Source organism: Pholis gunnellus (assembly GCF_910591455.1).
Source record: "Pholis gunnellus genome assembly, chromosome: 16".
NCBI lineage: Eukaryota > Metazoa > Chordata > Actinopteri > Perciformes > Pholidae > Pholis > Pholis gunnellus.
Genome location: NC_136543.1, coordinates 20152377 through 20170402, shown reverse-complemented (window position 1 = coordinate 20170402; position 18026 = coordinate 20152377). Strand labels below are relative to the sequence as shown.

General features: G+C 43.2%; 1 protein-coding gene across 1 annotated transcript in view; it reads left to right on the top strand.

Moving 5' to 3' along the window:
- Positions 1-18026, top strand: part of grin2da (glutamate receptor, ionotropic, N-methyl D-aspartate 2D, a) — a gene marked incomplete at both ends in the record, with an annotated part of 106782 nt that overhangs the window by 33668 nt on the left and 55088 nt on the right. Inside the window, one exon of the mRNA XM_079176326.1 lies at positions 13527-13641. Coding sequence (XP_079032452.1) covers positions 13527-13641 — 115 coding nt within the window. The remainder of the gene's footprint in view (positions 1-13526; positions 13642-18026) is intronic.

Sequence of the window (18026 nt, the reverse complement as noted above, 5' to 3'; positions counted from 1 at the left end):
GTCATTCTCAATTTGTCATTCATGCTCCCACCCGTCGTCTCTCCCATTCATGTACAAATCCCCCCTCCCCCATATCGCCCTCTCTCCTGTACTTCATCCCTCGTTTTTCATCCCCCACAACTTATTAAATCGACGACCCCCTCCCAGTTCACTCTTTGCAGCACTCTTTCCATCAATCTGCGTATCTGCTCTGCTCTCCTGCCCATCTCGTCTGCCATCTCGGCTCCTCCGGGGGGACGGCGGTCACCGAGGAATCTGATGCATCGTTTTGCATGTAAATTGGATAATTGGATTTGGATGCATGATGCATGGTGGCGGGCCGGAAGAAGGGAAAGAAAGGAAGAGAGAAAGGAGGCAAAGTGGGATATAGGGAGCGGGCGGAGCAAGCAAGAGGTGGCAGTATTTAATGTGGTAAATATTTATGAATCTTCACACACTTATGGAGGAGCAGATGCACGAATACAATGAACACACATATACACACACACAGATACTCTCAGAACACATGCAAGAAACTCTGACAGAAAGACATCGCTGCATCACAGACATACACACTTAAACTGCACTGGAAGCTTAAGTCAGTTGATCATGCTCTACCTACAGTGTGCTCTGTCAGGTGAAGTAGTGTGTAAGGAGACCATGCAAACTAGAGAATACTATACAGGGACCAATCTTCCTTGTGGTCCTTTTCTTGTAAAACACTACTTGGTGTAGTGAGCACGAGCAGCGATAGATACGACGACAAAGTGTGGCAACGGAACATTTGAGTGACAGTGTTTTGTATTTTCATGTGATATTGTCACCGCTAAATGTCAGCTAATATATTTTTGAAGGTTGTGTTCAGACTCACACTCCTCCCTTCTTCATTTAAATGGAACCTCTGTCGAGATACAGACGGCTTTGCCAGAGATGGTTCACACGGGCTCAACTCTTGCGGCGACACAATATCGTCTGACAAAGCACCTCATCTTTTATTTGTATAACTTTGCCTTAGCCGTGATAACCACTGAGGTTTTTGAACCTCTTCTAGAAGGGGATCTTGGCCAAGACGGCAGCGTAAAGGTGTCACACAATCACCACATAAAAACTACACTTGATTAGACTACACTTGATTATTATCTCTCCTACTCTTGTCTCTTAACAGTCACTTTCAATTTGATGACCCCTGGAGTGAATGGAGTTTAACGACCTACCATGCCTCAATCTATCTCAAAGCTCCAGGAGCTCTAAATGATGAATTGCTTTTTATGCACAAAACACTATTTGTATGAGCAAATACATCGAGGTGTCATACGACTCCCTTTTCTTCTCTGATTTGATCAGTTACAGAGAGCATTTCTTAATACCTTGAAAAGACCGTTCACTTTCTTCACAAAGAGTCGTCTCCTACATGCGGCCTTTATCACGGCAGTGAAACACAATTAGCCTTTTCTCACTCATCATCAACTTCACAACATTACCACGACCGCACGCCGCTGACTCCGACCCGCCAGCGGAGGAAGGAGAACGCAAGGGCACCTTCTCCACCAGGAGTCGCCAACAAATCACATTGCGTGAGACGTTATTTAATCAGCGACTGTCTCCGACTCACCTGCAGCCAAAGAGCAAAGAGCAGGTGCTGCTGATGTGCACTCGACTCGCTGCGGTTTTGCCCGCGTGCTAAACTACCGGTTGTCAGTGAAATGGTAAGCGAATCTCCTCGGGCTCTGTGACTTCCGCTGCCATCCAGAACTGTCAACGCGCTCACACATGAACACACTCCCCCGGTATCCTTGCTGCGACCTGTCCTTTCAGTGCTAATGAAGGCAGTCGCGTCAGTGTGGTGGCTGGAGTGAAGTGCTAACGTGAGTGCATGTGTGTCTGCTGTTAGTGTGCATGTGTGTCTAATACGAGAGCTGCCGCTCCTGCTCATGAAGATGCAAATGGAACTGTAAAAAGAACATTAAATTCCTCCCGATGCTGTTTGATGTCGTAATAGCTACTGCTCTCCTCCACCCAGCACCCCCCCATCACCATCCTCCTCTCTGGCTTTAATTGTCTCTTCACTCCTCCTGCCTCTCCATCACTCCTCGTTTCCTCTGTCTGTCTCTCTGTTTCCTAGTTGTCCCCAGCTTCCTCCTTTTCTTCCTCCCTCCCTTTATTGACCTCCATCTCTCCTCACTCCCTTAATTCTCCCTCTCTCCTCCCAACATTTACTTGTTATCCTCTCCCTCTTCCTCACAGACAGACATTCTTCACCTTGATGAGTTACTCGATGAGTACTTTCACCTCTACATTTACAGAACACTTTCACATTATACATAGTAATTTGAACCATTGTTCATAAACAGATGTTGATTGAATAATCGTCATATCTGCGTGGCTTCCTTCCTTCTCCAACTCTCTCCGTCTCGCTCTTCCTGCACCTCCGCTGCCTCGCTGTGGTTCAGCTCTGGCCGTGTACCGGCGTTAATGAAAACACATGTAATGCCAAGCTGCACACAACCATGACAACCCCGCTGGGACGAGCGAGAGACGGAACGAAAGGGGGAGACTGATGGAGACTCGGATGGAGGAAAGAGAGGAGCGAAGAGATTCAAAGAGGAGGGATGAGAGTGAAAACGTAGGATGGAGCGCTGGGAGAAAGGCGAGGGGGGGGGGGGGGGGGGGGGGTGGGCGGTTTGGAGAAACAAGGCGTCTGGAGACAGCGAGCAGGAGAAAAAATGATTAGCTTGAGATCAGAAACATAACAGAAGAGTGTGCTGAGTGTTTTTATTCATACGCTGCAGGTTTTCAAGCTTTCGACACTTTCGACTTTGCATCCACTGAACGAAAAATATCTTATGTCAGATGGGATGTATTTTATCCAAAGCATAAAACATTTCAAATTCCTCGTACGTGAACTCACACTTGGCCAAAAGAGCGGATTGTAATTCTGAACCCAAACATCCACTGTGCTGTAAAGCCTCACACTGCACTTGTAAATCCTTGAAATGTTCTGGATTTATAAAAAAAAAAAAAGAAATTAAAAAAATGAATGAGTAGCCATGAAAGCATGCGCTGGTTCGTCAGCATGCGTCAGCGCTTCGTGGGACAAAACCTTATGATGGAGGTTTTAGAAGGTGACACATCAGCAGCTGTTGCTGACTGAAGAGAAGATCAGAACTGAAGAATCCATTCTGGCGAGCATGGCAACGAGAATGCATCTATTAAATGATGGGGTTTGCTGAGGAAGCAGAGAGCAAAACTGTCTCTTTCTACCCCCATGTTGCCCAGCAATGCCCTCAGGAACCAGCATATGGATGCTCGTTACCTGCTTCCACATAACACAGTATGTGCTCCAGGGATGCTGTTGAACAGTGTAAAACGAGAAGTCTACGTTGAACGTTAACCGAAACGACCGTCTGTTCCTAAACCTAACTCAGTAGTTTTGTTGCCTAAAACTAAGTTGTTTCCTGTAAAGACGGACGTTTATTTGGAAATGAATGTACATGCATGTAAGAGCGGAATTTAACACGTGAAGCTTGGATTTTCATTGGAAAACACAAAAAAATGAATACTTATTATTAGTATCATCAAGTGGCAAACCTTTTTTTTTCCGCACTGTGAATGAAACCAATCACGGTATGAACACTATAAACAACAGTCTATGGTCCAAACCAAGACGACACACTTTATTACTCATTTTAACCTTTAGAAAGTCAACACATACCAGATCCACTTTTTCCTACTGACCTTTCACAATAAAAGCCCAAGTCATGGACACTACCCAACTTTTAAACATAGATAACTTGAAAAAAACTCAAATTCGCATCGGTATGCCGGTATCAGTTTTCGCAGGCAAGTATTACATATTTGTAGTATTTTGTTGTATTTGCCACACCCCCAGTGTGTAAAGGTCTTAAGACAAGGCAGTGTGACAACAACCCTGAATGCACAATTTAAACTAAATGGATTCCAGCCACCATTGATTTTATTATTTACATCTGTTTCTTTTTATTGAAATTCAAAGCACAAACACATCCTGTGGTTTCCTGTTGCCTTTCTACCTTCTCCTGGTCTTGGACCCAGTGATTGTTTGTGGGTGATGAGACCAAAGACACATTCATGTATCTTTGTAAAGGCTGGCAAACGCTCCAAAGTTATCATCAGAATTTGAGACAGCAGGTCCAATAAAATAAAAACAGTATAGTAAAATACTTCAGTGTGATTCATGCTGCTTACAAGCTCATGCAGCTCGACCATTCATGACGTTTTTTCGTCATGTATGCCCGCTAACTTTCACCGGAGGGAACACGGGCATCATTGCAGTACGGACTTGTTTCAAGCCTCCACAGATCTCCCCTGATGATGGCTTCTTATTCAAAATGCAGAATGACGGTCGTCTTGACGACATCTTAAAATGTCCCGCGACGAATCTCGTGGTGATTTATGAATATTAAAGAGGCCCCATGTAGCCCGGTTAAATCGCACATAACAGATTCTCTGCCCGTCTCCCTCACTGCAGAATGCTATGAGTCACACAGAAGTCACGGTAGCCTTTACAGCTTTGTGATGCTGCCCCCTCCCTATGGTGTCCATGGTCACAAGCCTTTCATTCGTGTTGTGTGTGATTCAGCCGTGGGCCTTTCTCCCTCTCCTCCACTCTATATGTATGTGTGTGTGTGTGTGTGTGTGTGTGTGTGTGTGTGTGTGTGTGTGTGTGTGTGTGTGTGAGTGTGTGTGTGCAATAGTATGAGATACAAACATTGTTTTTACACTATGTAAGAGCAGAGATGCTTTCAGTTCCAGGGGTGTTACGGGACTCACTGTCATGGAAAGTGAACTATGGTTCATCTAAGAGGAGGTAGAGAGAGAGAGAGAGAGAGAGAGAGAGAGAGAGAGAGAGAGAGAGAGAGAGAGAGAGAGAGAGAGAGAGAGAGAGAGAGAGAGAGAGAGAGAGAGAGAGAGAGAGAGAGAGAGCTGCTGCAGAATGCTTCTATTCATTTATTTCTTCTCTATTTGTTAAACTCTCTAATGGATCAGCGTGTCACACATGACGGGGCTCAGGAACATGTAGAAAACACGTTTCCCCCTAAAAGTAACCGACGATGCCGTGAACCATATGAAAGAAATACTTTTATTTGCCTGTCGAGCTCAAACATATTACATTTGAAAATATATAAAGAGATTATTTAGCATTTTAACACCGTTTGTATTTCTTATATTTCCTGCTTATGAATACATCTCGGCTTACACACACACACACACACATGGACCACTTGTCTAAAGGACTGCACTGTTCGAGGTGTCATTTAGTGATTATTTATTCATTCTATTTATTCATTCATTTCATCTCCCAAAAAGCTTTTTTATTCAATGATTTAACTTTAATGTGACATCAACATTCCTGCAAATAAGACAGAGTAAAATCTCTCTCTCTCTCTCTCTCTCTCTCTCTCTCTCTCTCTCTCTCTCTCTCTCTCTCTCTAAGAAGTTGTCATGGTAACACAGAAAGCTTTCCAGTCGGCAGAATGTTTCCACTGATGGAAAATCTCTCACACACACACACACACACACACACACACACACACACACACACACACACACACACACACACACACACACACACACACACACACACACACACACACACACACCAGCCTGTAAACCCATTAGTACACTCTGTATCAGACGGACAAACCTTTTCCAGTCTCTCTGCTTGAATCTTTTCATCCTCTTTCTCTGCTGTTTACCGTCCAGCTTCTCCACAAGCAGAAGAATCTATTCACCCAGACGAGTCCAGATGAGTTTGTCTTGGTTAGTAACGGTGTTCTTCATATATAAATGTTTTGGGTGTATGCTGCCAGAGAGGAGCCCTTATTTCCACCTCATGAATCGAGTCCTTATCTCGTAGAGATGTGAGCAGCAGCAACGGGAATTCCCCGTGGCGGCAGATCTATTTGTTTGTATTTGTGTCTGTTTATCCAGAACATTAATCAGACATAATAAAATGATAGCCAGCCACCACTTTTGCCAACAAACATGCAGGCGCAGTGTTGCTGGCTCTTATATGAAGTCATTAGTACCAGTAAACATGAATGAATTAAAATACGAAGCTCAGTTTGTTTTATTTAGAAATTACCGATAAAGATACAGATTCATCAATTTAACCAGAAGAAATGTGTGATCTTGTAGCGTTATTTGAAGTATCTGCTGTCGTGACACACACTTGTAGTTGCCAGGCTCAGATAGGTCACAAACAGGAAAGAGAACTGGCCAATGGCAGAGCAGTGAGACAGACAGGCTTATCACCAAGTGAGAGATTCTGCTCGGAGAGATTCACTGAACCGGCTGGCACAAAGCACCATCTTAGTGTCCATCGGATCCTCAGGAAACCCTCAGCATGATCACATGGAAAGCTTAACATGCTTCATTAATTCATATTCATGTATTGACATTGAATCACATGATACACGTTGTGACAAACCCAGTGAAAGCTTTCACTCACTTTGCGACTCCTTCTCGCCTCTTTCAGTTCATGCTTTTGGTTTGATGGCACATTCATGGAGCCGATCACTTAAAGCTCTTTCCAGCAGCAGCTGGTAGTTGTGCTGCGCTGTACTTCTCAAGCGTCATATATTCCTCAGGAGCTGAGACGAGCAGGACTTTCACGAGGGAGACTGCTGCTCGTGTCCAGTGTGAAACGGGTGGTGGAGCCAGGAGACCGCGGTCCATGCATAAAGCTAAGAACTGAGGAGAAACTTTTTGTAAGATATCATACAAATTGTTGTTTTCGGAATGGACCGTAACTTCCGTACTTAATTGACTAAATGGCCTGAGCCTCCAGCAGGGAGTTGGTGTTGGCTCTGTGTTGGATTCTCCGCAGGGTATCCAACACGATGGCACCAACGTATAAATATAAAGAAAAATACATTGTTCTCGCCGATGGTCTCGTTTACTTTTCCTGGTCATTTAGAGGCATCTGTATTAAGTTGAGACCTCTTCATAACCAGATAAAGCTCCTCACAGTAAACCAGTTATGTAAGTTATGTAACTAGCGTACTTATTTTAACCCAAAGCACAATCGTTTCCTAAACCTAAACAACTAGTTTTGTTGCCTGAACTTGAAGTTGTTAAGTTTCAGCGTCACAGCGGGGTGCAGTTTGGTCCGTCTGAAGCAATGGTAGTGATGAACCACTGATAACGCCCATTCAATCGGCTGATAACATTAAACATGGGTGTTTATTGCAGCGACGCTATAAGGTCAAGATGAGAGAAGGGTCGTGGTTGTGAGAAATAAACTATGGTTCAGGGATGGCGGAACTAAACCACCTCATTAAGGATATGAAAGATAGTAAAACGTCGGACATTAATTGAAAGGATGTGAACACCTGTCTTCCTTATGCAAGTTGCACACACACCAGTCTTGTACTTTCCACCTCGCTACATAAAAACTAACTTGGTCAGGTTTAGTCAAAAAATCTTGATGTCGACTTCAAACAAAACCCCAAGTCATTAAGTGCTTCCCTAAAAACGTAGTTGCTAATGCAGATTATCCGCTTCATACTGACTGACTGGACGAACCACCTCTAGATCTCCACACACCTTGTTAACTCGGGTTTTTGTGACTTCTGCGAGCTTGAGCAGATGGGGGTCTGGGTAAAGCCTTATTCCTGTGGATGAAAAGGTGGATTAACTGGGGGTGAGCTGAGTTTTACCCTCCATTATATCCCTGAATCGCTGCTACCAAACCCCCGGTCAGTGCGTCCACTTCTCTCTCTCTCTCTGGTTTAAATCCTCTATTGCTTTTTCTCTTCCTTTATCGTTTCATCTCACCTGAAATCTATTCTTTTCTTCTCCTGTCTTCTTCTTTCTCAGCCTGTAAAGTAATGAAACCGCTGATTCCACAGGGAACTCTTCTCCCCCCTCCACCTTCTGTTTGATGCGCGGCTGTCACGTGTCCCAGTAATGAATTCATTGATTAAATCAGGCTCTGTCTCAGCTCCGCTGGTGTGCAGGTATAATACAGACGGAGAGCAACGTCTCCCATTGAGGAAACCTTCTGCTGCCCTCTCTCTCTCTCACCCATACTCCTCCCTCACTCTCCCTTCATTCCCAGTTTTCAGGGGAAATTTTAAAGTCATAATGTGACATTTCCACTGAAATTAATGCCCGTTTTTAATGACTGCTGCAAGTGAAAAGTTGGCATTTGACATTTTATTCAGCTTATGGAAGTCTTTCAATCTGTAAAAGGTTGTTCATCTATTCTTTGCACATATGTGTACCCTATATATACTGTATATATATATATATTTAGTGAGTCCTGGCTTTGTCCATGGATATGTTCATAGCATCTGGTAGTAATTATCTATGTGGAAAAGATGGTTAATTCTCATAGTTTTAAGTGTAATATTAATATCATAGTGACAGTTTAGAGTTTGCCAATCTGACTGTGTAATGAGTTGCTTCCTTCGCAAAGCGATCACGGTTGGTACAAACAGACAAAAGGACTAAAAATAAAAGACTGGAAAACACAGAAGTCTGCAGTGAGCAGCAAGGATTCAGTGCTCTGGAAGTCTGCCCGGATAAAAACAAAGGTATCCAAAAACAGAAAAAGGATTGGTCTGAAAAACACAGAACAAAAGAGCTGGAACACTCACTGAAACAAATAACGAGGGACAGGTGAAAACAATCAGGGCGGGAAACACAAAAGAGCAGGAAGTAAAGTATCTCAAACAAGAGACGAAGGTGAGTATACCAAAATAAAACAGGAAGTGAGAACTGGAAACAAGAACAACACAACCTTAGAGGACCAGAGTAATTCTGTTCATTTCCCCCAAAGTCTCTTAAAATACTGATTACCGGCTGCTATATTTCTCACTTTGTGAGTCTTTGTGTGTGTCATAATGGCAAAATGTTGGACAAATATTGTAGCAGGGGCTTATGAAAAGCCGAAAGTGCCAATAAACGCCTCTATTTTGACAAACAAAACGTTGCTTTTTATATCGCTCTACTGAGAAACTTTAAAAAGCGGGACCTAAAAGCAGTCAAAACAATCATGTAAGTCGCCCGGTGAAAATCGAGGCGTTTAATGTCACGTTTAGCTCTCCATAGGGACTACTGATGAGCTATTGAATACTTTGCCAGGTGTTTATATTTCTGTCCGTCTGTGTGAATAGATTTAATCACAGTACTCAACATATTCTCATGTTAATGCATCAAATAGTGACGCTTGGTGAGTGTTCTAAGCTTCACACAATGAGCCCTTCAGGGTCAGTTTTGGACCTTTCAGGGACAGCACGACAGTTTCCGATTCATAGAGTTTATTTCAAAATAAACTTTTCCTCTTCACAGGAAGTTTAGGTTTAGGCAACAAAGCTGCTTTATTAGATTTAGGGAAAGAACTGTGTTTGACGTTAACTTGACCAAACGACACCCCCAGCTTGTGTGGAACCATCGCACACTTCACACGACGTCAGTCGCTCTGAGCCTGTAATACGGACGTGGGTGCGTTAACACTGCAGTCGGTTGCAAACCCAAACGGTGCCTCCGTGCGTCGGCGTCAGACGGCGAGGAGCGCTGACCCAGCTGCAGTGTTCACGCCTCCTCATATGGAATGAGGAGGCATGCACATTTTGATCAAACTTAAGGTTGACTTTGAAGAAGAGCAGGGGTCCGAGCCAGCGGGGCAGGAAGTGGGGAAGGGTGCCATCATGTGTGTGTGAGGCAGCTGTTGGATTGCGCCTCTAGAGAACCTGTTTGAAGCTTGCCAGCTCATGCTTCTCTCCCTTTCTGCGTCCATCTTTTCGTCTCTCTGTTTCCCTCGCTGTCTCTTCCTGGCAGTTTATCTCTCTCTCTCTCTCTCTCTCTCTCCACCTTCCTTCTTGCTGTTTTGCTCCTCTGCGCTTCCTCCCCACTTCCTCGCCGCTGTCACCTCTGGTTTGGCTGGTGCTTTGCACTGTACTGTACACCCTCCGCCTGTGAAAATCAAGAGAATTTAAGATCGTTGGGGGCGGAAGGAATGAAGCAGAGGTAGAGAGAGGAAGAATAAAGGATGAGAGGAGGAGAGCGGGGTAAAAAAAAGAAGGGAGGACTGTACGCAGAGGGGCACTGCCCGGCAGAAGGGATGGAGACACTTCTGACTTCTGCCTCTTTCTTAGTGTAGAGGTGAAACTAGGTGAAGGAGGAATTCCTCAGGGACCACCCAGATGTCGGTTAACATCAGGTGCTCGTGGGTACAGTGGCAGGTTAGAGGTGCCCTGTTACAAAACTTCTGCCAGGGAGGCCAAACACTTTCCAGTCACGGAATAGGCTGACATGAAATCCGAGGCATAGATGCAAGTACCTTTTTTTTTTTTTTTTTTGTCAAAGTGCCCTCAGAGATTGCACGGCGTGTGTGGTGTTGAATGTGTCGCGGCTAGATTTGTATTCCAGCTGCTGCAGCCCAACATGACAACATGCAGTGAGATTCCCATATTACTCTGATATAACGGCTGTTGAGGTGTTTATCGTTGCACCGCTCACCTACCAAAACACGTGATGGATGTTGGGTTGAAGGAGGCTGCTGAAAAAAGCACCACAGTACGTTTATGTGGTCGGATAGAATACTATATTAAAACCCTCCCTGTCTGTGCTCTGCTTGTACGCGTTTCCCAGGCTGCAATTTCAGCATCCATTCAGCCTCTGAATCTCTGCCGGGTGATGTTGTGTGTAATGACTAACAGCAGCAGCTATTCAGGTCCAGCTTCATGCATTTTCTCTTTCCTGAATGTAATGCACATCAACAATGCTGTGAATTATCCATCTTTCACTACATTAGCATACCATAAGGAGTTTCTTTTCCGCAACCAATTAGTGAACTGACCGTTTCTCGCCCTTTGGGAAATGAAGCCAAAGTGAATCAACTATGCAGTAAAGATTGTGACTCTTCAGGCAGCTGCACCTACAGGAGCTGAATCCCATTTACTCAACAATAGCAGGGATGAGCTCATACTGTCACTATTAAGAAGCAGAATATTATAGCTGGGATATGCATAGAACATAGCTTCTGTAAGCTGCTTTCTAATGCTGTTTTATTTCCATTATTTCTACTCCTGCCGCGTTTCATACATAACCCAATGTCAACATGGGACTGGAGGGGTGTGTGTTACACTTTGACCCAAGAAATCCCATCGTGGCCCACTAAGGATTATGGGCCCAACTCATACTGGTCAATAGGTTGTTTCTACGTTGTGCTGAAATACACACTGTGTGACGGTGAAGTCTGGTCACAGCAATTTCATTCATAAGCGCCTCAGAACATGTCGGATCATCTAACAGCATCTGAAAACATTCCTAAAGCGGATTCCGAGGGCGTTCGTCCTTTTCGTCCTCGTTCCCGGTTTGAATCGCTCACTGAAGACACGCAAAGGACAACGAGATGTTGCAGAGAGGTCAGCGGGCTATTATGATGCAGAACAAGGTTACGAATATGTAAAAAGCCTTCTTCCTTTTGCTTCATTTATTTAAGACATACCGATAGCTTAGAATGAGTCGGCCCACCGCCATGTTTCTACAGCAGCCCAGAACGGGCCAACCAAACACTGGCTCCGGTGAGGACATTTCCTCTTTTACTTCACCTGAAGGCCTCAGCGGTTCTCCGCCACGCCTGTGAAACTTCAGTAACGAGATCCGCAGGATGCAAAGCCGGGGGATCGACAGCCGCCGTCTGAAGTAGTGTTATTACGGTAAAGATGACCTCGTCACTGCAGTCTTGGAGAGGGAGGAGTGAGCGGAGGGATATCCAGTTGGTTGCAAACTGTAACCACAATGCTAGATGCCACCAAATCCTCCACACTGTCCCTTTACATTCTGGGTTTGACTTTTTTGAGGAAGATAATAGTATTATTAACCCTCATCTCAGTATCTGCAGTGATCAAATGAAGCTGGATGATGTTTGAACCAACACGCCTCACAGATCTTAGACTGTGAGAGAAGTAGTAAGTGGACCTTTAAGTTGACACTATTTGCTTGTCGATAATGGAAATAATTGCTGGTTGCTGCCTCAGATTACAATACAGTGACTGGAATAGACAGCTTACTAACAGTGAACACACTAGCATATCTTTGGGGTTGGGACTCGCTGCGGTGGTTTTGTTTGTGATATTTTTTGTGATATTTCGTTTTGATACACTTTCTGGTTGGGATACGCTGTTCAGCAACTCTTCTTCTCTTCATTTTAATTAAATCATTACAGCATATACCTGAGTCACAACACTTCCTGTGCAGCAGAATGTTTTTTTTTTAATTTTTATAAATTACTTTCAGAAGAGAAAATGTGTTTGATTAGAATATGAAGAGTACGGTGTGCACTTGACTGCTTACTCACAGTATTTATTACAGTGTATTTCTGTTTTTTAACAGATTTTGGCTGTTTACAGTGTATAAGTGTAATGTGAGATGCTGTTGAGGTTTCCCTTCCGCGAGGTCTTCCGTGTGTTTGTGAGGGTGTGGGATGGTTTCATTAAGAAGCTTTGATGTGCTTTTTTTCCAGATGCTTTTGAGGCAGATATCTTATAATAAAGCATCAAAGGTGAAAGCTCTATCTTTCCCTCTCGCATTATCTCTACTACACACCAGCGCTCTTTGCTTTTTGTCTTTCTGGTATTAAAAGTATTCTCAAGTATTTGTCCACCAATGTTTACCCCCCCCCCCCCCCCCCCCCCCCTGTACACTCTCTCTCTTCTCTTCAAACCACCCGCTGCTTTGTGAAACAAGAAAGCAGCTGAATACGGGAAACGTTTTAGTGAAATTCTGCTCTTAACGTCGTCTCTCTCTCCCTGAGTCGCCCCTCTCTTTGCCCCCCCCCCCCGGTCTCTACCCCTCAACAATGTGATTTCCTCTCACATCATTCATAATCCCCGCAGTAGAGTTCTCGGCTTTACCTCCGCAGCTTTCATTACGTTACGTGATTTTCTTTTCTCTTTTCTGATCTGATTTCTCCTTTTTTTTCCTACAAGAAAACTTCTCAAGGGCACAAATTGCACGATGTAGCTCTGGTATTCTTTTTTAGAGAAAAATGTTTTTACATACTAAGGCGCATATTTAAACTATTATTATGGTTGTGTGCTGAAACATTATCTTTTGCACCACAATCAAAATCTACATATTGTGGGAGGAACCTGTAACTCACTCACTCTTCCAGTCTGGAATGGTTTGATCAAGAACAAATACAGGTTGTACAGCGATCAAGGAAATGTATCCATCAACAAATAAGAGTCTAAAATGCAGCTTATAACAACACAGAGCACAAGGAGAGATATCATCAATATAATATCAGAGAACAGACAGAATAACAGAATACCTCAGGTAGATTTCAAATACACACCTTAAGAATATGAGAAATATCTATTAGAAAAATGACTAATTGATTATAGCTTACTTAACCACAGGTGATACTGTTTTGGGACATGGAGCCTTGATAAGCACATTGAAATACCGCTGCATCTAAATCTTTTGCCTCATGCCCCGACTCCGGGAATCCTATTTCTTACTTCCCCTCTGTGTTCTCCTGTCTCCTCTCACAGGTACTTCACCAACATATCCATCGGCGGGCGGGATTATTCCTTCAACAGCGACGGCTACTTGTCCAACCCGCTGCTCGATGTCATCTCCTACACCAGTGGGAGAGGCTGGGAGGAGGTCAGTACACAGCTGTGCGAGTTGGCGCTAATTATAGTAGCGCGGCGGCTAGACGAGCTCACCGCAATTTCACGGCCCATCAAACACGCTGAGTCATCGCTGCTCAGTTTCACCTTTCTGCTGTCTCACTGTCTCTCCCAGATCTCATTAGGGCTCCCCTCCCCCTCCCCCTCCCTTCTCTCCTCCTCTCCCTCCACTCTATCGTTTGTTGGCCTTGTTAGCCAGCGCTAACTCACGGTTCAATATTGTCTCCATCGGGGGCCATGTGCAGCAGTTGTACAGTAATAGCACCAAATCCAAGGTCTGCCCTCAGAGGGCACTTTCAATTCCTTGAGACTCTCTTCGACCTGAGAAAAACAAGTAAACCTCTTTGTTCTGTCCCGCTGTGTTCCATTTGCTCCTGACCTTTTTATGGCACAATATGTTTACAGGCGAGTGCAAACTCAAGCGCCCACCCCGTTCGAATGATGATAACGAAAAAGGAAAAATCAACCTTTGAAAGAGAGGAAACACATTTCTCTAACGGCGCAGCATCAGTGTGAGTCCTTGGATTTCAAAGTGTTTGCACTTCTTCACCTTCCCTCGAAGCTAAACTTCCTCTTAAAAGGTGCAGTACTGTGTATTTTAGCTCGGTGCCCCATACGACAAAATGAAGGATTCCGATTAGATTGCATCAAGTAAGATTTAAGAAATAAGTATCTTATGTCATGCTATGAGCAGGATTTCTGTACGGTCTACAGCTGCCTTAGCAGACTGAATTACAACGCAAACAATGAGGCCAAAAGCATATAGACACCACTGTCTTCCAACATTGTGGCAAAAGTGTGGGGAAAACCCTATATCCTACTTTAACCTGCCAATGTCTCTGTGCACAAAGCCAGGTAAGAAATGTAGTTTGGTGTGGATGAACTTGACTGGCCTGCACACAGCCCTGACCCCCATCCAACAGCTCTGGGATGAACTGGAACACTGACTTAAGCCAGACCTGAACCCCCAACGTCAGTGTTGGACCTCACTAATCCTTCAGCCAGGCTCCAACAACAAATGAAAGACTTTCCCTCATGAGTTAAAGCTGTAATAGAAATACTGTATCGATTAATGCTAATGGTTTGGGAATAAGATGACCAATCAGGTATTGACATAATGCTCTTTTCTGCATATAAGAAGTGGACGTAGTCAGCAATCAATCAGAGGAGTCGCTCCCTAATGGCCATTAGAAAGAATGCACGTTTTAGACACTTCCGCATTGGCTTCACTTTTCAGAAGTGGAGGTTGCCGCCTGGTGAGGAATGCGACATTGGAGGAAGTATCATCATAGCAACATTAAACATCAACGGTTCAACACTTTTATGTCAAATCTGTCAGTTGTAGAATCTCATTTCGCCTTCTTCTGCCAGCAGTTTCAATCTTTCTGTGTCACAAGTGAATCTCTGATCCATGATGAAACACATTAACTCCCCAGTGGTGCATAATGTTTCTCCCTCTGGACTTTTCCACTAAATTCTGACTTACTGTCGTTGATTTGCATCTTAAAAACCTTGGACTGAATGGTGGAGTTTAAACGGGGGTTGCAGAGCTTTATACATCAAGCTTGATAGGATCTGAAACTCAACCCAATCTTGTTTTGCAGAAGACAACAAGCCTCGGAGCAAGATTCCGATCAGGGTGAATAATGTGACTGACAATACTTTGTTTAAAAGCTGAGAAATAGGCAGCACTCATGAAAAATACAAGTGCTGCCTCTTATCATTTGATTGCTGAACAAGGGGCATTTGTTTTTGGAGATTCAGTTATTTTATTCATGTTTTCGAACCGTCTGTGCCTCCCTCTGTCTGCCTATGGTGTTTGAGTTCAACACATCCAGCCTGATCTTCTTCTGACAGTAGCTAACCTTACAGATGAGCAGAGCAAGCTGAAGCACTGCTCCGTCCGTGGGAGCGATAGAACCGTTTTCTGCCCTTGTCTCACCATTACAGTATTGGATTTTTAGTGAATGAAGGCTGAGATACTGACAGAGGAGACAGGTTACTGTACTCCACGGAGTTTGGAAAAGATAGAGGAAGAAAAACTGGCTGCAGCCGACAGAAAAACTAACAGATAAGGATTTAGTTTGCACTGCCGCTCTCAAAGGACGACTCCTGTGCTGCTCTGTTGTATCAGATGTTCAGGTGAGCTCAGGAGGAAATAATCAGCATAGCTGTGTCATGTTTCAAACAAGGATTTTATAATATTTACTAATTTGTATATAACCCTAACCCCTCTCTGGAAATGACTCCACACTGTGCTTGATCTGGTGCATAGACTGTTCAAGGCCAAGCATGAACACATAATGCTGCTATAAAATATATATATATATATATATATATATATATATATATATATATATATATATAGTTTTTTTATATTTCAATAAATAAAAACAATTTCCTGATGAAAGGGTTCACTTATACTACCGAACCCACAGAGAATTATCACCGGACTGTGCAGTTCCATCAGCTCTACGGAGCGTTTTTGCGTATTTGTGACCTAGAATTTATGGATCTGTTTGGTTTTTTTTGGGCTCGTAACTTTACAGTTATGTTTTACTCTCACTCGCACCAAAATGTTAGTTATCAGTGTTTGTCGGCTCTTAGAAAAGGTCTTGAAATCAGACCAGATATCTCAGTTTCAAAACAACATGAGACAGCTACCAGAGGTCCAAGAAAACCAAATCATCCTCAATCTACAAGTCACTTTGTCCAATAATAATGATAAAAGATGTCTACGCTGAAGAAAAAGATGAACGGTACGACAAACATAAAATACATATAAAATTCCCTTTGTAAATACAGAATTCATTGTTGTTTGGCCTTCGGCCGGATAATGGTTATTCAACTATATAATGAACTGCAGTTTGAGCATAAATGTGAGTCCATCATGTCGGTTATTTCCAGGCAAAGATTTGAAGGTTCCTTGAGGTGAGTGTTGTTTGAGGGCTTAGACCTGACACATAATGGTCAAGCAAAGGACAAACAGTGTCAATACAACTCCCTCAGAGACCAGCACTTGACCTTAACTGCCTAGTGGCTCTCTCCAACTACAATTGTCTGAACATCCCGGTTTCCCAGGCGTATATTTGCTGAATTAACCTCTCCTGAACTGAATCATGGAGTATATTTGCCAAGCGCAGCAACCTTGGGGCAGAGCAAGAGCTGGCTGTAGAGCTGCGAGATCCGGGACCGTATTTATCGACAGTCTCAGATTCAGAAAATTCACTGAGAGATTTGTTCCTGCTTTTGGGCAAAGAATATATATTCTGTAAACTTTTGTAATTACCAAGCAGGTTTTGCAATTAACCTGTTTCTGACTTTCTGGCTGCACCTCAAACAGCACGCAAAGTGAATCATTTATGTGGAATTTCTTGGATTTATTTAGTGACATGAATATATTGCATCTTCAATATCAAATTATATACACATGTATGTACTTATGGATGCATGAGTAGTGTTTTGCTAAATGGATGATGCATAAAAAAGCACAAGAGCAGTTCAAACGCGTGTAAAACATTACAAAAACAAGATATGTACCTTTTTAGATACATTTCCAACTCTCAACCAAGTCTTAACCTTTACGTAAGTATCATTTGATGTTTTCATTAATCTATGGGATTTTTTTTCTGCATCAAATCATGTCATTGTTATTATGTGTATTTGTGCTTCAGTGCAGATTGTATTGCAATTGATGGGGTTCATTTGTTATTTGATTTTTGTTGTTTTGCTGCCAATGGAGCCTTTTTTCACACTTTGTGAGCATCTCATCCTGTGAGTTTTCTGAAGGTTTTATGTGATGCAATGATAAAGCAAGTCATCTTACATGTGTCTGTTCTTTGAGCCAAAGCGTAAACAAGGAGGTATACAGTGGATCAGTGAGTGAATAAGACAAGACAGCCTCAATACCTTTATAATCAACATGGTAGAAGAGCTGGAATCCTAAATCACACAAAGCTGAATCCCATTCCAGTTCAGTTTAAAGGCGTCATCAGAATTATACAGCCTCACAACAACACAGAATAATAACAATATATCTGCAGGAAGAGCTGTTAATTGATACTATTACAATAACTCAGCAGGTACTTCACAAAAGACAAGTCTTTAAAACGGACTTCCTGGCCTCACTCCCAACCAACTGACAAAGCAAATTTACCCAGAATTGATTTCAGCTGATGATAGCGCCACAGAAGCAATCGCTCAAGGTCCGATTCACAAAAGATAATATTCTTATGATATTACAGCGCAAACATGCCAATAAAGTTTTGCAGCTGGGTGCAGTTTTCCCCTTTGAATGCACTAATTGCTATGCATTCATTTGGCAAAGTATACATGTTGCCTTTGCGCCAAGAACACAGT